Raw genomic sequence first — 21,972 nt, forward strand, 5'->3', positions numbered from 1 at the left:
CACTGTTCACTGCACACAGCACATCTCAGTTCACTGAACTGATGAAAAAAACCCTGAATTTCAGTATTGCAGTCTGAAATGGCTTCTCCCTGTGTGCGTGACAGTCTGATCAGAATTGTGTGACCCTCTGCTCCTTCTCCTCCCGTGTGCCCACCCCTGCAGATTGGAAACATCAAGCCAGAGACCCAGATCAGATGGTTTAAGGATAAATTCGAGGTTGAGGAAGGCGACGAGGAAGCAGCGAAAATCAGTTCTGAGGATGGTGTGCTGACCTTCGATATCGCCAAGGTCAGGTGCCGGCATGGTTGCGAGAGGCTTAACGTCGTGACTTTTTTAAGCAGATGTGTGTGTAAGCTGTTGCAGAGTGGCGCTAGCTTCACTAGATCTCCTCTCAATTACATTATGCCAACTAATAGTCAGATTCAAACTATATATTGTGCCACTGTACATACCGCCATTACTACTCAAAGTAACATTCCATATGTATCGTTACTTGTGATGTGGGAACATATTCACAAGAGACATTGACCATGTTTATATCTTGAGTTGTGTGTAAATGTTATCATTATACATGCTAAGATTTACACGCCATTCGATACAATTTACATGTGATATAAAATAGCATCTGATATCAAGTAAAAAAGTACAGAAATGGAAATATAACCTTACAAATGGAAATGTTAAGTGCTATGTTTAGCTAAAAACATATAAAACACAGCAAGCATCTAAAGGAGTCCAACTGTAGTGGCAACAGACATACACAGCACATAGAAAAATAATAGCTCTGTTGCACTACGGTAGACGAGCTACACGGCGAGAGTGATAACTGTGTTACTGTGAAGTGGCGTTAAGCCACATCGCGCCATCACAGTTGGACTGAACGCGTGAAGGGTTGATGCATACCCCGGCGAGCTATAGGGCCTGTTGAATAATCGGCTAAAGAGAGAGGAGAGGAGCTGCATGCCTTGTGTGATCAGGAGAGGCGAGTCTCCCACGCCACTCCTGCGGCGAGCTCTGCCATTAATGGGCTTATCTGTCTAATTCACAGTGTGTGTTTAAGAAAGACAAAGAGGAAAAACTGAAACCCGCTGCTGAGGAACCCACCAAGACGCCTAAAGTCTGGAGCTGCTTTTTTTATCCCTTGCTAATAAGTTTGCCGCCATACAAAACCCTTCTATATTCCTCTCATTGTGTCGTCAGCCTATCTTCCTCGTCCTTCTCCTTTATCTCTGTCCATATATCTGTGTGTGTGTGTGCGTGTGCATGTGCGTGTGTGTGTGTGTGTGCGTGCGCGTGTGTATGTGTATTTACATGTATGTGTGCATGTGAAGTTGTCCGTCTACTTGGAGCGCTTTAGCGCGGGAGAAAAGCTGGCCTTTTCCGTCTTTCCGTTTCTCTCTCTGATTGTCTTGACTGTCTTGTGTGTAAAGACATTCTGATACTGTCGTTTTTTTTTATTGAGGCTGGTCTCCAGTGCCTCCCTTCTCACAAGCCACCTCTCAATCTCCTGTTTAGATTTCAAAGAAGGACGCTGGTGTGTACGAGGTCGATCTGAAGGATGAGAGAGGAAAGGATCACAGCGCGTTCGATCTGACAGGCGCAGGTTAGTCTGCCGTGCCCGTGTGATTTATCATGGTTGGCCCTGATGCAGCTTGACACGGTGACAATTACTTTGTGCTTCTTGGCTCTCCCCTCACAGGTTACGAGGCGGTCATGAATGAGGTGTTCAGAGTTATTGGTGAGCTCCTCTTCTTTCCTCTGTGTCAGAATTTCACTGTTGTGTACAGGAGTGTGTCATGTGTGCCGTGCGTAAACATACATACAATAACCCCACCATGTGAGATTGCTACTTCCCGTTCCGTTGTGTCGACGACGTGCACAATCCTCATATGGTGTTGTTTTCCTCCCCATAGCAAACTCCTCCACGCAACTCAGTATTACCAGCACGGAACATGGAATCATAATGTACTCCTTCATTGTGTACCATACTGAGGAACTTCGTGTTGGCTGGCAGCACAAGTACGCTCCATTCTCTTGCCTCCAAACCCACGTCTCTCTGTCTCTGTCTCTCTTTCTCTCTCTCTCTCTCTCTCTCTCTCTCTCTCTCTCTCTCTCTCTCTCTCTCTCTCCTTCTCTGTAACTGTGTGTACATTGTGTACTTTGAGTGTAGGACGAGTGTCAGTGTGCAAAGTATTGCCATGTCTTTGAGGATGCTGTCAATCGCTCCTTCCCCCTCTGAATCAGAATAAGAATCAATTGGCATGTCTGTCCATAGTGTACCCATCTTTCCAACCAGCCATCCAGCCATTGTAGTGTCATTCTCCACACCTTGCACATGTTGTTTCAGCCCCTCCAGAGGGGATGCTGGGCCACACAGCAATGGGTCTCAGCGGTGTGCTGCTCGGTTCATAATCCTTGTTATTGCCTCCCCTGTCTCCTGCAGGGATGCTAAGATCTCCCACTCAGACAGAGTGCAGTGTGGAGTGACTGGGGAACAGCTGTGGCTCAAGATCAATGAGCCCACAGAGAAAGACAAGGGGAAATATGCCATGGATATCTTCGATGGTGGCAGTGGTGTCAAGAGGGTGTTTGACCTGAGCGGACAAGGTAAGGCCTTTTTTTATCCAGAGAGGCTGAAATATCAGTCGCTGCCCAATAGGTGTATATATGTGTTGTAGCATTGTGTCCTCAGTGACCGGGTGACTACACCGGCCGCAATAAGATCAAGTGACAGAGAATTGCTGGACCGTGCAGCAAGAGCGATGCGAGCGATAGAAGCGGAAGAGTATGTCCGGTAAAAGCAGAATCCAAGCATTCCAACATTTTAATTGGCTGTGGCTCTGGCTGCATCATAGCTAATTTGCATAATATCAGCTCAAGTCCAACTACAAACTGTCGCTCAAGCCGCGCGAATCGCCTCTAGTCGCCCGAATCACTTTTGTCGTGCAACTCAATGCAAAGTCAATTGGAATCGCTGGAATCGCTCATGTCAGGCTTTGTCTATTTTGTGCATTGAGTCACAGTAATGCATCATTTTACATTGAGACACACTGATGGGTTGTTTTTGTGCTCACTTTATTTTAGCATGGGAGGATGCATTTGAGGAATTCAAGAGACTCAAGTAAGTCCTTTTTTTAATGTATCCTTACAGATCCCCCACATATACAGAGGAGTGTGTGTGAGAGTGAGCTTGCTTGCCTTTCCAAAAGTGTTGAACAACAGGAATAAAATTGATTAACATTTAGTCAGTGTGTCTAGCGTGATTTCATTCTTAGACACTCAGCACTGACATTTATGTCTGAAAAGGCATTTATGTAACTTCACACAAAGATCCAGAAATAGCACCGTAGACATTGGCGTGGCACAACACAAAGGCCCTGCCGACACTATTTCCTGAGTTTGAAGCGTGGAAATATCCAGCATCTGTTTGCAGACGCTAACAGACGTTATTTTTGTTCCTTGTTCCTCTCTTCCTTCCGCAGAGCCGCAGCTATTGCAGAAAGAAGTGAGTGACCTTATCACTTATGTTCCTTTGGAAAAAAAGAATATCATTGCTGTTGATCACACTACAGCAGCCAGTTCTCCTGGCACTGGAATGAAAATCTTGATTAAAATAAATAAAATAATAATAATTAATTATAATTATAATAATAATAATTAATCAGTGCATTGATACATTAATGCCAATGAGTTATATTTTACCTGGTGAAACAAAGTTTGACACTGCAAGAAAACATGTTCTATTTAAAACAATTGCACTGCGCAACAAAAGCAACAGCCCCTGAGCTGGCTTTCTTTTCTCCCTCCAGACCGTGCTCGCGTTATTGGGGGTCTGCCTGACGTGGTCACCATCCAAGAGGGCAAGGTAATGTCACTCACTCTCGCTGTTGCTTGGACCCCTCTTGAACAGTGGTGGAATGTCCCTCTGCCAGTTACTGTAGCACCACCCGATCTCTCCCTAGAACTGCTGTATATGTAGGTCTAACACTCAGCTCCATTGGTACACTGTGCTCCACCTCCATGTGCCTTTAGTGCTAATGGTTTAACCCAGTAAGACAGCGACCCTGTTATAAATGAGCTGTTACCAGAATGGCAAAGACAAAGTCATAATGCATTACAAGAGGCCCTGTGCACTGTCATAGTGGTGTAGTACTATGGTGGTGAAGGTTTGTCAGTGACTATTACACTACAGCGTTATACTGGTGTAACAATGCACATTAAGGGTCTACCCTAATTGGCAACTTCCCTTAAAGCTTCCGGTAGTATTATATCCCACATACAGCCACTAAAAATAGGAAGACCTGTGTGTCGCTCTAATAACAAAAGAGTTAAACCAATTAGTGGTCTCCTGTACAAGTCAGTGTGGCCACTGCTCTCCCATTAGTTTGACTAGAGTGGCACCTATGGCATACTCCTGTCCCAACCATGGATGCATGTTTCTGCGAGGATCTGAAAGTAGAGATACCACACTGTATTTTAACTTACTTAAATCGGATTGAACGTACAGATCACGTGACTGACTGTGTCAATTTGCTCCTAGTCTCTCAACCTCACTGGAAACGTATGGGGCGACCCCACACCCGAGGTCACATGGCTGAAGAACGACAGAGAGCTGGTGTCCGATGAGCATTACACCCTGAAGTTCGAGGCCAGCAAGTTCGCCAGCATCACCATCGCTGCGGTATCCACGGCCGACTCCGGCAAGTACGCGCTACAGGTGAAGAACAAGTACGGCACCGAGGCCATGGAGTTCACCGTCAGCGTGTACTTCCCAGAAGAGGAGAAGAAGTAGTGAAGCGTAACGCCACAGAGAGTGGAAATGGAAGAAAGAGGGGCTAAAACATGACCAAACTCCCAAAGCACTCTAGCCCTCAGCATGTCTTGTGTGATACAATCAATACAAAATCTCACATCAAACGAATGTATGTGGTGGCTGATGCCACAATGAACTGTACACATGGTCTGACCTATGAAATCTGAGATTTTGCATAAAAAACACATTTCACAAAGGCCATGCTTATAAAATATCAAGGTTGTAGCAGACAAGATATTCTGTGTGTTACAAGGCTTTGGGTGTTGCCCTTATGTAAAGCATTATTTGTACCACCACAATTGGATCAATACATTGTCTTATGTGCAGCCTATGTCCAACCCAGACACAGAGGATAAATTGTGTTTGAAAAGTATGACATCTCAAACGGTATCTTTAACACATGATACAATCTTGAAACAAAACATATCATTTAATCCCTCAAATGTATAATGGAGTTCAGGCAGTCAGGCATATCAAATTTGCCTCCTCCCTGTTCTTTAGTCAAATCTACCAAATATGCAAAACATTTAAATTCAGTAAACTCTCTGGTGGAGTTGTGTCTTACCTAGACTTGCCTTTATGTCTGCATTTATGTTTTGTTTATGTTTTGTCACAGTTGTTTGCTTCTGAATATTTGTTTGATTCTCTGTGTATCCACAGCAGCTTATTTGTTGTCCCCAAGTTGCCAATGTCATTCATTAAAAAAGGTAAATAAGCAAATCGGTCATGCAGTCCACACATCATGTGATGAAACAGTCATGTAGTTCACAGGTCATGTGTTCTCTATCTGACTAAATACAACCTTTAGCTCCTGAAATCTTTCACCAGTTTGAAAATGTAGACTTACAGCATTCGTGGAACTGTGCTGTCTTCTCAGAAGTGGCAAGAACACCTTTAACATGCAGAGTGCCTGTTACTGACCTGTTAATTGTTATGGCATGCAGACATGAGTAAACATCAGTAGTCTACATTTAAAGCTGTTCTCCTGATACATGATGTACTATACTAAATAAACAATCCATGCTTCTTAGCCTCTCTGTTTGGCCTCAGCGTGTCACTTCATTTAGTGCAGTGTTTCGATGTTGTTCTTTGGGATGGGTGATTGTGCACTGAGGTGGGATGTGTTAGCCAGTGCCTCAACTTTTTTGGCCTGTGTACCCCCTCCTAAGCCTTTTTTGTTATACCACGCACTACGCCATAACTTATGGTCCCCATACAGCAGGGATGGGCAACTTTAATGATAAGGAGGGCAACATGTTTTTAGCGCCACCATCGGAGGGCCACATGATGACATGACCAGGGATATGACTGCTATTCGCAGAGTTTGAGGTGGACTTGGTTGCTCACTGACTGTCAATATTGTTTGAAGGAACAGGGGTGTTATCTATGGCCCACAGTATAATTACAGTACAACGCATACATTCAGTAGCCTAATGGTTTAAAAAAAAAACAGGTCATTATTTTTTTTTAAATACAATTCTGTTTTATTTACATAAGGGCAGCACTGAGTGAGGATTTGGGCCTCCAGTTGCCCATCCCTGCCACACATGCTCTCTATCCATATTACCGCTGCGCTCCACACTTTTGACTTTACATTTTTCCACCTGCTACACCTGCTCTAGTGACACATGTACCCCTGGTTTGGAAAGTAGACTATTAATAGGTCATAATAATTAATGATTTAATTGGTACTGGACTAATCCACCCCATACAAAACAAGATAATAGGAGACATACTGTATTTCTCTTGCAGACAACTTGTTCTTGTTCCTATATATAATTAACTCATAATAATTAACTTGTACTACGGATGTGTTGTCATAAATGTCGACTCATACGGGGAAATGAAACTAGTAGAGCAGTCATCTATGTTGTAGCTGTAGGCCCATACAGAAAGAGAAACAATATTGCCAGTGACTTTAGGTCACGTGACCGATTTTCTCATTCTCACCGAGTTTGCCTCTGACTGACCGGTCATGGTCCTCCTAGTGAAAGGGTGTCACAGACTTGATTAAACATTGTAGTCATCCGTGAGTGGTGTTTTAGCCACCCACTCTTTCGGGGGTCAGCAAGCCAGAGGTAGACGTATGAGCGAAAGATGAGTGGTCGTCCATAAACGAGGAGAGAGAGGAGTCAAACAGCGGAGCAGGAAAGAAGACCCCACAGCAACGTTTTCGTCATCTTGACACTGAGCTAACCAGTGAAGGTAAATACGACATCTTAGCCAGCGTAGGCAACTCAAGCTAGCTAACAGTTTCCGAAATATGTTTACACCTGATGTTAGTTACCATGTCTGTTTGTTGCCCATACCTGTCCGGCTTATTTTTTTATTAGTTTTACAATTGCTTGCAGGCTCCTTGGTCCAAATGAATTCATTCGCCATCTGTGATGTTTCGCCGGCTTGTTAGCTAACGGCAGTTGTTTGTTGATCATAAATAACAGCAACGTACGCTGTTTTTACATGAGCTTGTTCGTGGAAAAACATATTCGTTGGTTAGGTAACTTGCCATACAATACAATATCTTGTTTTGGTTCTCAGCTATATCCTAGCTTTTTGATGAAATGCCTGAACACCTCATGAAGTCCGTTCACTGCGCTAGCTGATGCTGGCTAGCGTTTTAGCTACTGTTGTGACAGTGTATGAATTATGCGACCTAGCATACAGTTAGCTTGTAAATTATCATCGGCCTAGCATTTATATCTCAATGAAAGCTATTCGGCGAAATGTGTACCCATGCATGGCATCATAACTTGGTCGTTTAGCTTTAATACTGTAGGAATTTTGTGACACGCTGGCCAACCAAGTCACTCAAGGCTGGCAGAATGTTGCGTGCGTTAACGCAACTTCACAGCTGGTAAATCCGCTTCAACAACTAAAACTAGCGGTCCATGTCCAGTGGTTCTGAAGTGTCGACCTCAACAACCCTTCTGGTGAAGGAGGTGAGTGATCGGCGGACAAGTCCACCAGCAGAACTACGCCAAGACATGATCTGACACACTCTTCACATCACAAAAGTAATCTAATAGGTGGTCAAAAATAACATCTGCACAATTATGCATATTCGTATTAGTGCACCCAGTCATTCCTTATGCCTACCTAACATTTAAGATAGCTTTTTAGGACAGACCACTTTCAGGTGAAGAATAAAATGCACCACTCTATGTGAAGAACACTGTTATTGTCTTGGACTCTACATGCTTTGACAGTGACCTAGTTTCAACTATCTTCTGGAATGTGACACCTCTCAGACGGCAGATAGCAAAGACCAGCACCCTCACATTGTATTCAGTGCTTATCCATCGGCACACAAGTCGATATTGTTAATGTTCAGTGAAACCTTAATTCTCCCCACCATGATTAATAGGACAAAGTCTGTAGTGGACACCAAACCATTTTACTTTCATAGACTGCGAGTGTAGTGCCAGGCACAAGCATTGGCCAACTGATACTCTTTATGTAGGCCTGTAGGGCCCACGTCATCCAACACCGCTAATGTTTACAATGAAAACACCACACACTGCTATACTTTGACATGTGGGTGCAGAATGGAAACGTCCTTATTTTCAATTGGCACAAAGCTAATCAATAACCGCCAGTTCCCTCAAAAAGACCTGTCCAGAAACATTAGCCTTGGGTCACATGTTTTGATCATTATAGAGATAACAGCTGATAAGATGTGCTTTGGGGACATGCCCCATTTTGTTAAAGGCGTATCCATGGGATCATAGCCAGACAGGTAGTCAAACAAAACACTGGTGACTAAGGTTTTTGACCTGTCAGACAACATCATTTTTAGGGTGGTTAAAACTGGGCTGAACTAAATCATTATGGTTGTCACATGACTGCTGACACACTGCAGCTTCTCTTTAAATTAAATAAATGGATCACCACCAGGAAACCATGGCGTGTTACCACAAACAAAGCACTTAAGACTATGTGTGTTTCACTCTTAAGCTAATTCCTTTATTATTTTGATTTTGATTGCTGTTGGCTACAAAGGCTGTAATTTGGAAACCCAAGCTGTTGATTAAACTGGGGGTATGAGGTCAGAGAGTAAAGTGCTTCCCACCAGGGAAAGTTAGGCTATAAAAAATAGCCTATTTTTAAAAAGTCACTGGTTCCACTCAATTTGAAAAAGCACACACTGCTAACCTGCTGCTATTGGCAGCCAGCAGTCATCAGCCAATTTCACTTGAACTCGAATGACGTACTAGTAGGGCTGGGCAATATGACGACATATATCGTTATCGTGATATGAAAGTGTATATCGTGACCTTTCTCCTATATCGTTTACATCGTGATAGTAATTTGATCAATTTCATACAATTGAATATCATTTAATTACATTTTATGTTGTCACAATACACACTATAAGTTCATGTAACTGTAAAAATAAGAATAAAAAGATCCCTTTTAAAGAAAGGTTGTTTTGCGACATGAAAAATGTATGTAATTGTGCTATATCGTGATATATATCGTTATCGTGATATAAAGTAATCCATATCGTGATATAGTTTTTTTCCCATATCGCCCAGCCCTACGTACTAGACTACAAGCTCATTCTCTCTTGGCAGCGATCTGATTTACTCTGAACAACAACATCAAGTCACTGGGCGTCCTCTGAATGAAATTATTAACTAGGCCTACAGTACTGCTGCGGGCCGGGGACATCATCATCATCTGTGTTCTATGTGCCCGAGGGAAAAGTTTGTCACATGTGACCACCACACGCTTCTCCTCTGGCTGGTTTCCAAACCCCACCCCGTTTCGGTCTCCTTACTCAACCCCCTTATCAAGAGACAACGCTGTGGAGACCCTCTACAGGAAATGGCCCCTTATCAGGCTCAGAGACCCAGGCCATATGCTGATGCCTCATTGGCTAGAATGAAGGTGGCCTCTGGTGTTGGTGAAGGGAGTCAGATGTTGTCCTAACGCACTGGCTCGTAGAGGACAGTTAAACGGGCCGTGTAACGTGTGGACAAGGTTGCGTAACAGTAACAGGAGGTTTTGTGCTGTATCAGTTGTTAGTGTTTATATGCTCATCAGCTGTGGGTTCGTTGAAGGCCGGACGGGGAGGAGTCAACCATTTTGAGATCCCCTGAGATGAAGAGATCAGAGGCAGATTTTTTTCTGGAAAGGGAAAGGATACTCTGGTGGTCCGGGTCCCACTGGGGCAGCCAGAGGTGGAGATGAAGAGATTGCACTCTTATGGTAGCCTGACCGAGGAGGACACGAGCGAGCAGGATGACTCGTCATCCCTTAGGTCTTCCTGGTCCTTGGTGAGTGAGAAGATTCTAGAAGTTCCTGAAGACATTCTAGAAGTTTCCCTTCAGAAACCAACAGAGAAGCTGTCCTGAGGCCTGAGCAAGTTTTGGGCCTAGGAGCACAGCAGCCGTGTTAGGCTACATGCTATTAGAGATTGCTTCCCAAGTTCAATGATGTCTCTTGTTCTTAGTCACAAAAGCTTCATTCTCATTGTATTCATTCAGCTGTGAACTCCATGTTGGTCACGTTGTACTGCTGCTCCTATGAACCTGTCAGGTGTGAGCTTAACAGTGGTAAGGTGTGGTGTTTGTTGCTGCAAGCTGTGTAGGCTAAGATGTGAGTGCCAAAGTTCAAACTCTACATATCTTACCATTTGAGTTATCTAACAGGGCCCTTAAGAGTAGTTTCATGAGTCATTCTTGCCTGTCGCTTACTGCCAGGTTAGCCACTTGTGGATCTAAGGGAAATAAATGTTTGTTAAAGCAATTAAACCACTACTAGGTCTATAAAACCATAAAAGGTGAAAATGTCAGCCAAATCATCGTCCAAGGTGAGTGATATTGCAGTGACATGTTTTTTTTATTGGATGACCCCACTGAGACTTCAGACCTTTCCTTTAATTAATGGAAGTGCAATGGAAGTGTATGTTATTGACTTGAAACAGCAAATCCAGTTTTCAGTCGAGGCAGTCTTGTATTAACTGCATTTTCCCAACAAGGTTGCTCGTTGGTCTTTATATCGAAGCCTGCTTAAGCTTATGAGTTTCCCCAAAGTAACACACAATCCCCTTACACATAAGTTGGCATAATTATGTGGTTCTCTGCTGTTGAAGCTCAGTGGTTGTATCATATCCTGCAGTCCTTGTTGTGAATGACTTACTGATGAAGTACTAGTGTACCATTAATGGCATCAACAAGTGTGTCCCCATGTCTCCCAAGTTACGTTTTAAGATTAGGCCTGTATTGAGAATACAGTACTTGTAGTTGGTCTGAGTGGAAACACTGTAGTCCCAGATTCACCTTACCTTTCACCCCATTTCCTTGCTGTTTTTTTCTTCTTCTTTTTTTTAAAGAGTGGGAGCACTTTCCCACGGCTTAACTGGAGGCGTTCACAAAGTTGTTTTGTCCACATGATAGTGGGCGCAGAGCAGAGTTGATCAGAATGTATAGAGCACAGTAACTTATATTAAAGGATGCACATTTAATACTCATTAAGAGTCATTAAATGCATAGTTTTTCTTAACAAATGCAGTGCAACTGAAAATATGTGATTATGATTCAGATAAATACTGTGCATCGGTACAGTAGGTCATAGGCTAGGAGTTAAAAAAATATATATTCCAGTTGAACGCATGGATTGTGATGTGCTTTTGTTATTTTGGTATTATTAATGATTTAAAGAAGCTGTATTTAGCATGGCTGTAGCATTTTAAGTCATATGCCAGGGCCTGTTGCAGACCTCTGGATTTAACACATCTGCCTCACTGCAATCAGCAGATAAAGAGCTGATTACAGCATCGCATGTGCCTACTCATTGTTAATTAATCATATTACGTGGGTGTTCTAAAGAAGGGTTTTTTTTGTTTATCTAGGTTCTTGTTCACCAAATAGTTTACTACTTATTGTGTGTTTCAAAAGGTATGTGTGTGCGTGTGCGTGTGTGTGTGCGTGCGCGTCTGCGCGCGCGTGTGCGTCTGTGTGTGTTGTCAAATGTTCAAGGACTGTTTCTTTTGGCTAGTTTGGGTTGGTTTATATTCATGTCTCTGAAGGCTTTTGGTGCTGAACCCTTTATTGCTTTTCTCTCTGATCACATATCTGACGAGCGTTTCTGTTGCTTCCTGTTATAGAGCGTCTAAACCATGGAAACGATTCTTAGATTTCCCAAATGGTGCTGTATTAAACAAGATTTCGTTTGTTTGTTTACATATGCCTTGAGGCCCAGCATGTAGTTCATGAATTATTCTGTGCACCTCTGCATTCTGGTGTGGTAGTGTGGTGTGGTGTTTGTTAAGAGCCAAAACAAACCATTTTTTTTTTTTTGCTGGCCTGAACTGAAGTGCCTGGTCCTTTTACAGTGATGTCTGGTTCTGGTAACAGTCTGTGCTGTGTGACCTGTGTTTTACTTTGTGTACCAAGCACACTTTCCCCTAGTTAAGCCCATTCTCCCATGCCCTGAAATGTCCCAGCCTTGTTTTATTTTAGCATTGTGCATGGTTGTTTGTCGTTGGTTGAGGCCAAAGAGGAAGTTCATCTTCAAGGGTACAAAAACAGCACTTTGCACCTTTGCACTGTGAGCTAACTTTTTTTTCATTGGTTGTTATGTTAGTGAATGAACCAGAGGTCATTGTGGAAACAGGATGTCTCGGACAGACAGAGGACAGGCTAGCAGGGTGCCTGAGAGTCTCCTTTTCTCTGTCTTTACTTCCTGGCCTTAGACTCTGGTGTGTGTGTGTGTGTGTGTGTGTGTGTGTGTGTGTGTGTGTGTGTGTGTGTGTGTGTGTGTGTGTGTGTGTGTGTGTGTGTGTGTGTGTGTGTGTGTGTGTGTGTGTGTGTGTGTGTGTGTGTCTGTGTGTCTGTGTCTGTGTCTGTGTCTGTGTCTGTGTGTGTGTCTGTGTGTGTGTCTGTGTGTGTGTGTGTGTGTGTGTGTGTACAGCTCCCAATGTGCCTGGTCAAGGAGAGATAAAGGGGCTTCATTGAGCAGATGGCCAAAAGCAGACCCCAAAAACGGACTTTCTTTGAAACCTTGCAACTGGAGTCCACAAAGGTGGACATTGGACAAGAAGGGTCCAGTTTCAGCTTAGCTTTCTCAGTGTTAACAGTAGGAAACATAGCAGAAGAAAGGCAAATAGGAAAAAGGAAGTGGTGAAAAGAAGAACTTTGCTCTTCTTTCTGTTTTTGTGGTTGTTGTTGCTGCCTGTTGTTGTTTTGGTAAAATGAAAGCAGTTTAGCAGTTTGTGTTTCCTTATTGCTGTGTAACATTCCTCAACACTGTTGCTGCTCCTGGTTTATTATACTCAACGTTACTTCGTCAGGTGTAGGTCTTATTTCCTTTAAGATTACCTTTGATCCAGCAGCCAGCACCTTTAATTACAGGTAGGTCCTAAGTGTTCTTTTTTAAACATTCCCTAACAACCACCGCGTCTCTATCTTTGATCTTGTTCTGGCAGGCGGACACCATGAACTATGTGGGCCAGCTGGCAGGCCAGGTCCTGGTGACGGTGAAGGAGCTGTACAAGGGCATCAACCAGGCGACCCTCTCTGGATGCATCGACGTGGTGGTGGTACGGCAGAGGGACGGCACCTACCAGTGCTCGCCCTTCCACGTGCGCTTCGGAAAGCTGGGTGTGCTTCGCTCGAAGGAGAAAGTGGTGAGTGTGCTGAACTAGACGAAACTTATTTGAGACAGAAAAAGAAACGACAAAACAAAACAAAGAATGCACTACCCTACCTGGCCTGTATACTGCCTGCTCATGTAACGGAGGCCAACTAGCAGAGTGTGGTGTGGAATGTTAGTAAACTTCCCTCCCAAAGCTTATACAGTATCGATAGCGCTGAGCTATGGGACTGGTCCTTTCGCTCAACGGTATCGTGCTGTGCCTCCCACACTGATCCTGAACTGATGTGACCTTGCTTTCTAACGGCATAGAGCCATGATTGAGCAACTACAAGACGTTTTCAGTGTGGATAAGGGCAGGAGACTGAGATAAGTCAATCAATGAATTGCTTTCTCTTGAAGCGTGTAGGCGGTAAGAAGATTCTTGGAGGTGGATTCAGGTTCTGGTTTAACAGGAAATCAAACACCTTGAGGAACAACTTTTAATTTCCATGTTATATAATGCTCCATCTCACTGTACACGGTTCAGCACATCCAAATGCTTCAAGAGAAAGCTATTCATGGATTGACTATCTCAGTCTCCTGCCCTTATCTACACTGAACACCTCTTGTAGGTGCTCAATCAGTGGCTCTATGCAGTTAGAAAAGCAATACACAAGCAAGGGGAAGTTGGAACTTCGTACTCGGCAAGTTATGACCGTTTTAAAAAGGGACAATACCACGGTTTTAAGTATTCAAGACCTGTAAAGGTTTTGGAGTCAATGGAGGGTACATATAAGATGCAAGGAAGATGGATATGGGCCCATGTTAAAAGGGTAAACATTAAAGGAATACTAGACTTACATATTTTTGTTGAATCCCCTCTTAATGTATTTATAAATAATGTAAAAACTCCCAAAACAGCAAACCTGCATAATATCCTTATCCACCTGTTTTTTGTTTTTGTTTAGTTTTTTACTTAATATTGATAATATTAATCGTATTTTGTAAAGATTTGTTAAGTTATTTTACGCTCATAATAATTGGATTTCACCATAAAAAATGGAAAGCACCAATATTTCTCCAGTTATCGCCAAAAAACATGGTTGCATAATAGCAGGGTCATTTCACGTGAAATCAGACACTTTGGGACCCGACCGACCCGGATTTCGATCATACTTGGTGTGCCTTTTCAGTAGCAAGGTAGCACCCCAGAACTGTATTGGTTTGAATCTGACACTAATATTAAGGGAGAAACAGACTAGGAAAGGTTCACATGTGAGGGTAGGACACTATACATTCAGCCTTGAATATATCAGTCAGTGTTAGTCACAAAAAGATGCCTGTGGTGTTGTTTGAAAGCTCTTTTCTGGCTCTACATATTACACAATCACCTTGGAATACAACTACTCTCAGAATATGAATTATGATAAATTGAAAAATTAAAAATTGAATATCTAAAAAACTCATATTTTAAAATGGCCAGTTCCTTGTCCAAACGTAGCCGGCAATGTCATGAGCAGCACCTAAAATGCTGGTGTTCGGTTTGTTATTCATTTCAGAGAGAATTTGACTCACAAATATGGCATCATACAGACCACTTACTAATAATATGGTAATACCATAGTAGCATCACATGACAAAACAAAAACAAAACAAAAATGGTCAGTGTCCATGGTCCCAGGTTTCAGAAACTAAGGCAGATGTCCATTTATACATACCAAATGATGATATGTGAATGTTTGAACATTCCTTCTCTGTGTACCTGTGCCATCTTCCCTTTACCGTACTTTAAAGAGATAATCAATGGCTACACTCTCATTTTGTACTCTACCAGTGCATTTGAAGCAACAGCTGTGTCTTTTGTAGATAATGTATAAGTACGTCCCGTTGCAGTTACAGGTTCCACTACCAGAAGCACATCCTGATGATCCATGACAAGTCTATCTGGTCTGAAGGGAAAAGTGAAGGATGGAGATGGCCCATGAGGATGCAGGAAGTTCAGTTTCACCTCTCCAGTGCTCGGCATACATTCCTCAGCACATGCTAGCCACCAGTTGCCATCATATACAGCTACAACATACCCTTTGATGCTTGAAAATGTAACACATTCCTTTACTGAGCTCACTCTTTCAACTCTGCCTTCTCTGAATGCTCAAAATGGCCTAACTTCCACTGTGTCCATTGACAATGGGCAGAAGCTGTGTAGTTTTTGAGTACCTGGAATAGTTCTTGCAGATTCAAACCTTTTCAACAAGTTCTCAGCTTCATGATGGTACATATCTGTTGTGGCAAACTGGCAATGGATGTTCTTGACATTATCCTTGACAAATTCAAACAGTTGGTATGGCGTTACAATTTAATTGTCAATAGGACGTTGCAGACTTCCTGCACAATATAAGAACCTTAAAATTACAACAAATTTGTGCCACCACGAGGCAGATTTTCACATACCTGCAGAGTGGCACTTTTTTGCCACATCACATGGCAAAGGTCCATGTGATGGCGTTGGAGGGACAGTTAAATGGCTTGCTGCACGAGCAAGTCTGCAACGTCCTATTGACAATTAAATTATAACGCCATACCAACTGTTTGAATTTGTCAAGGATAATGTCAAGAACATCCATCCAGTGGAAGTTAGGCCATTTTGAGCATTCAGAGAAGGCAGAGTTGAAAGAGTGAGCTCAGTAAAGGAATGTGTTACATTTTCAAGCATCAAAGGGTATGTTGTAGCTGTATATGATGGCAACTGGTGGCTAGCATGTGCTGAGGAATGTATGCCGAGCACTGGAGAGGTGAAACTGAACTTCCTGCATCCTCATGGGCCATCTCCATCCTTCACTTTTCCCTTCAGACCAGATAGACTGTCATGGATCATCAGGATGTGCTTCTGGTAGTGGAACCTGTAACTGCAACGGGACGTACTTATACATTATCTACAAAAGACACAGCTGCTGCTTCAAATGCACTGGTAGAGTACAAAATGAGAGTGTAGCCATTGATTATCTCTTTAAAGTACGGTAAAGGGAAGATGGCACAGGTACACAGAGAAGGAATGTTCAAACATTCACATATCATCATTTGGTATGTATAAATGGACATCTGCCTTAGTTTCTGAAACCTGGGACCATGGACACTGACCATTTTTGTTTTGTTTTTGTTTTGTCATGTGATGCTACTATGGTATTACCATATTATTAGTAAGTGGTCTGTATGATGCCATATTTGTGAGTCAAATTCTCTCTGAAATGAATAACAAACCGAACACCAGCATTTTAGGTGCTGCTCATGACATTGCCGGCTACGTTTGGACAAGGAACTGGCCATTTTAAAATATGAGTTTTTTAGATATTCAATTTTTAATTTTTCAATTTATCATAATTCATATTCTGAGAGTAGTTGTATTCCAAGGTGATTGTGTAATATGTAGAGCCAGAAAAGAGCTTTCAAACAACACCACAGGCATCTTTTTGTGACTAACACTGACTGATATATTCAAGGCTGAATGTATAGTGTCCTACACTCACATGTGAACCTTTCCTAGTCTGTTTCTCCCTTAATATTAGTGTCAGATTCAAACCAATGCAGTTCTGGGGTGCTACCTTGCTACTGAAAAGGCACACCAAGTATGATCGAAATCCGGGTCGGTCGGGTCCCAAAGTGTCTGATTTCACGTGAAATGACCCAGCATCAGCTTGGCTGTAGATATTGCCTCAAATGCAACTTTCACCACTTGACATTAGTTTACCAGTTGCAACAAGGTTTTCATTTTTACTTGCAGATATTTATTTATTATTAGTTATATTTATGTCCGGTAAAATATGAATTCTTACATTTTGTTTGCTTCATCTTTCATGTTTATGTCATGTCTTTCGAGATGAAATGCGCAGTGTGACTTCAGTAGCAATTTTCTTTAGCCATAAATTTTGTGTAGATCTCTGCCACTGTGTGATCTCCACAGTTTCCACTCCAGTTGCCATATCCCTGACTAGCCTGTTGAAGGGAGATTGGAAAAGCTTTTTTTTCTTTTTTCAATTTAAGTCCAAGGCCCAATCAGTCAAGTGAAAAAGTTGTGGAGTGTGTAAGGTCATGACAATATCACCAAAAGTCCTTGAAAGGTCTTAGGAAAGTTTTGAAATAACTGAAGCTTTGACACAATCTGGCACAATCAGACAGATAGTTCTGTGTTCTGCAGGTTACCCAACAACTTTCACCCCCCTACACACACACGCTCACGCACACGCACACGCACACGCACACACGCACAGTTTAAAGTTGTTTTTGTTTATTTGTGGTATTTATGTGGTATTACATGGTTTGAATTTTAGATCATTTTCCAAAACCTTTTAACCTGCAACCCTGTAGTCTGCAGTCTAACTCCCTAACCATTACACTACAATTGCCTACATGACTATATAGCAGGCTAGTAAACATCTCTGAGTGAGTGAGTGGCATTTGCCAGCGTGTTCCATGAGAAAGCTGGTCTGGTTGGAATGTGCACAGCTGAGCATAAACAACAATCAGTTTTCTATGAAGTCACATGGAGCGTGTGTGTGAGTGAGCTCAGCTTGGCACGGCGCTGGCTGGCTGGCTGGCTGGCTGGCTGGCTGGCTGGGCGAAATGAATGACCTTATCAGTTGGCTCCCTGGCCCTGCATCTTCCAGTTAGTGAGGGAGGGCCGCTTGCTTGCTCGCTCGCTCTTGCCCCCACTGGCTGAATGTTATTTATTGAAGAATACCCCACCACCACCACCACCACTTCTGTCGTCGTCACTGCCTCCTCTATACTACACCACGCTACACCACATCGCATTGCACTGCACCCCCCAAATCCCAGCACTGTTCGTTCTCATTAGTAGCGAAGGCCCCATTGGCTCAGATCAATGACTCCGTGGCTTCCACCCACAGCGCAGTGTATGCCCATGCCTCAGTGCTTGTAGGCTGTAGAAAAAGACCGGGCCCTAATTGTCAGTGAAATAATGCCGGTCACATTTCGCAGTGACCTCAGTGTTGTTCGACACTCTCTCTGCGTGGGTGTCTGTCATAGCAGTAGCAATAGCAACAGCAGAGGAGCCTCAAATGCTGGGACCAAGTTTGAGGCACGGGGGTTGTGTGTGTGTGCGTGTGCGTGTGCGTGTGTGTGTGTGTGTGTGTGTGTGTGTGTGTGTGTGTGTGTGTGCGTGTGCGTGTGCGTGTGCGTGTGCGTGTGCGTGTGCGTGTGCATGTGCATGTGCGTGTGTGTGTGTGTTTTTCCACCATCTGTGTAGAGGAGAGGATTGTTGAGAGGTGTAGTGAGAAAGAAAAGAAGCGCAGTCGCTATGGCAACAGGTTTCTTAGAGTCAAGCTCAGTGTTAAAAAGAAGGTGGGAGGGATTGTCTCATCAAGGTTGCTTGAGAGATGGGGGGTGGATGTGTGTGTGTGTGTGTGTGTGTGTGTGTGTGTGTGTGTGTGTGTGTGTGTGTGTGTGTGTGTGTGTGTGTGTGTGTGTGTGTGTGTGTGTGTGTGTGTGTGTGTGTGTGTGTGTGTGTGTGTGTGTGTGTGTGTGTGTGTGTGTGTTAAGAGGGGGGTGCTCTTACATTTAGATTTCTGCATAACTGTGTGGGTGTTTAGACATCCTTTTATTATTGTCTTCCAAGTCTCGTGGGCCATAGCTATCCAGTCACGCTGAAACTTCATCAGACGTAGCAGTGAAGGTAGTGTTGGTGGTGGGTGTGCAAGCAAGACTGACAAAGAGACAGTCCTCAAAGGACTGTCTACAGCTCGTGTTCGGCTTGTCAAGTGGACCAGACTTCACTGACTGCATCCACAGAAAAGAAGTTTCTGTGTGCGAGTGCTGTGTGGTTTGTTTGGTCTAATTATGTGTGAGTGATTCTCAACAAGCTGCCTGTCTCTTGTACAACTACCACCCCCCATGCAACCCCTTTGTTCTATGGTCAGCATTTCAAGCAAGCAAGTGTGCTGCTGCGTGGCCCATTGAACGTGACATGAAGTGTGGGCCTGTTAAAAAGGGGAGTGATGTATGTTGTTTCTTGTAAGCAGCCAGGGCCCGTGCAGTCTGCGGCACGCTTTTCACACACACGAGCTCGCTCGCGCTGAGAACGTGAGTTGGGCCCGGGGGCTCAGCACGGACACTCTGTATGCTGGGTGAGCCGCGTACGAGCCTCACCCCTGATCCGTGCTGCAGTCATTAAGATTCTAGCCCACCTCCTTCCCAACATAAATCACTGAGCAACCTGGGAAATAAAGCCAACAAGCTGCCGGCAACATAAAGCAAGCGGCGTTGCTCGGCAGAGAGGTTGAGGGGAGGTAAGTGGAGGGGGAAAAAATCAGCGAGAGGAGTGGATTGGAGGATGTGTGTTTTGTGTTTGTAAGGAGTTTCTTTCTGTGAAAAGACATGGGGGAAAAAAGGTAAATAGGGGTGCACGCGTGAGAGAGAAGAGATTCTGTGTAATTTAAGCCGGGCTGGGTCGTATTGCCGACACTCCCTGCAGCAGTGTAACCGTATACGTCTTACCTTTTCATGCACCTCCACACACACACACACACACACACACACACACACACACACACACACACACACACACACACACACACACACACACACACACACACATCACTTGCAATCCGAGGAGCTGCCTGTAAAAGCACCCGCGGCTCCTGCCATGGTTAACACTCCGGCTGTATTGGGTTCTCCCGGCGCTCTCCATCAGGCTCAGCCAACAGGCCGCAGAAGAGCAACATTTCCTCTCTCATTGGTTAATTGGGGTTTTGGTAGGGGTATAAATAATAATCGATATGTATGCGTCGATCCTATAGCCGACGATTTGTATCGTATCGTATCATATCGTGAGCCATTCCTAAGTATTGAAATGAATCGAATCGCAGGCCCCTGCCCAATGCCTAGACATGATAACCCTATAGCATAATAGAAGAGGAAACGAAATTGGAAAAAAATAGAATCAAATCATATTGTATAGCAGGGTATTCTTAAGTATCGAAAATAATCGAATCGCTGAATCAAGAAAATTGAATCGTATTGTGATTTACACCCCTAGTTCTGGGTCTGCAGAGTCCTGTCTGGAGTGTCGCCTCCTCAGGCACATTGGAGCCGGGCTCAAGTAAACAGCCTCCATGGTCTCTTCCTGCTTTGGACACAGGTCAAGGAGCGTGACGATCATAAGGGGCCAGGGGAAACGGTTCCCTGTCATGCTGTCTCGCTGTTGTTTCATGGTCTCTGTTAGCCAGGCTGTGCCCTCCTAGTGACGCAACACTTTCAGCGTTGCGACTTAGTCAGGTCAAGAGCAATGCAAGTACTTTCTGAGTTCCCGCAAATACATGAACTCCTTCCACTTTGTCGATAAGCAAACAACCATAAGCAAACCAAGGGAGGCAGGTCAACCATGCCGTTTGGGAAACGTTAATTGTCTTGAAGAGATTTGAACGTCGATGATATCTAGGTCTCTGTACCCCACGTGGTTCTTGCTTGAATCTGGCAGCTTGGCACTGGCAAAGCACCGGAGGGGCCCGACTCTTAACACTGTGTCTTCCTACGGCTGCTTCCACAGATTGACATCGAGATCAATGGCGAAGCGGTGGATTTGCACATGAAGCTGGGGGACAACGGCGAGGCGTTCTTCGTGCAGGAAACGGAGGAGCAGAATGTGAGCATTCACACCGCTGCATATGTTATTGCTCATGGAGCATGCATCGCACCAGGCTATTAGGCACAACACTGCATTTCAATTAATGAATACATTTCAAAATTCACAAGCTCCCTCTATTTCTGACTATCTCTCTCCCTGTCTCTGTCAAGTCAGTGCTCATATTAGTTTAACTGAGCACTGGTCTGATGATGGTTTTGTTCAGATCTATCAACTATTGAGTTTTGAAAATAACTCCCTTGCTTTTTTAATGGTAACATTCCTGAGAGATCTATGAAAATGATTCAATTATTGCCTGCCTGCCATGGGCAAAGAAGTTGCCCCTTTTCAGTATTTATATCCACGTCCCAAAGTAGTCATTGATTGAACTTGTTGTATTTCATTCTTTTTAACCAACTTCATTATGACTCTCATGCAGTAATGACTTTGCTCCCTCTGTGGCGATTGCTTTAGGCAGAACTGTGAAAAACAATATTCAGATGAATAAGTAATGATACTTGAATTGAAGATGCCTTGAATGCTTGAATCCAATAAAGTGCAACCTAGGAGGACAACACAAAACTGACAGCCTCATGAGGATACAACGGCTCTGATAAAGTACTGTATGCAGAGAACAGACATTGCTTTTTAAAAAATATCTTTTTGCCTTTTATAAAAAACAAAGTTCAGAAAATGTTAACTGTTGTTAATTCCCCACGTGCTTTGACTTTGTCTCGACTCGTTGTCAAAAGCCAATTCCATCATAATCCAGTGGTGTAGTCTACGTAGAATGCAGGTATACGGAGTATACCCACTTCAAAATTTTAGGGACTTCAGTATACCCACTTAAAATTGATTGATCCATTGTTAAGAATAGCATTAAAATATACAGTATACCCACTTCAAAAAATGCTCGAATATACAGTATACCCACTTCAAAAAA

General features: G+C 43.5%; 2 protein-coding genes across 4 annotated transcripts in view; both read left to right on the forward strand.

Annotated features, from left to right (window-relative positions):
* Positions 1-5,852, forward strand: part of myom1a (myomesin 1a (skelemin)) — a 33,229-nt gene extending 27,377 nt beyond the window's left edge. Inside the window, exons 29-38 of one of the 2 annotated variants that reach the window (XM_063219161.1) lie at positions 163-288; positions 1,049-1,117; positions 1,516-1,603; positions 1,700-1,738; positions 1,914-2,019; positions 2,444-2,607; positions 3,085-3,121; positions 3,483-3,505; positions 3,810-3,865; positions 4,541-5,852. In XM_063219161.1, the coding sequence (XP_063075231.1) occupies positions 163-288; positions 1,049-1,117; positions 1,516-1,603; positions 1,700-1,738; positions 1,914-2,019; positions 2,444-2,607; positions 3,085-3,121; positions 3,483-3,505; positions 3,810-3,865; positions 4,541-4,792 (960 nt within the window). In that variant the 3' untranslated portion in view covers positions 4,793-5,852. The remainder of the gene's footprint in view (positions 1-162; positions 289-1,048; positions 1,118-1,515; positions 1,604-1,699; positions 1,739-1,913; positions 2,020-2,443; positions 2,608-3,084; positions 3,122-3,482; positions 3,506-3,809; positions 3,866-4,540) is intronic. The other variant, XM_063219162.1, reaches the window with a different exon arrangement.
* Positions 5,853-6,778: 926 nt separating this feature from the next.
* lpin2 (lipin 2) overlaps positions 6,779-21,972 on the forward strand; it is a 33,957-nt gene continuing 18,763 nt past the window's right edge. Inside the window, exons 1-3 of one of the 2 annotated variants that reach the window (XM_063219165.1) lie at positions 6,779-7,018; positions 13,245-13,445; positions 20,955-21,050. In XM_063219165.1, coding sequence (XP_063075235.1) covers positions 13,254-13,445; positions 20,955-21,050 — 288 coding nt within the window. In that variant the 5' untranslated portion in view covers positions 6,779-7,018; positions 13,245-13,253. Of the gene's footprint in view, positions 7,019-9,344; positions 10,093-13,244; positions 13,446-20,954; positions 21,051-21,972 lie in introns of those variants that run through there. The other variant, XM_063219164.1, reaches the window with a different exon arrangement.

This window comes from Engraulis encrasicolus, chromosome 16, assembly GCF_034702125.1.
Source record: "Engraulis encrasicolus isolate BLACKSEA-1 chromosome 16, IST_EnEncr_1.0, whole genome shotgun sequence".
NCBI classification, from domain to species: Eukaryota; Metazoa; Chordata; class Actinopteri; order Clupeiformes; family Engraulidae; genus Engraulis; species Engraulis encrasicolus.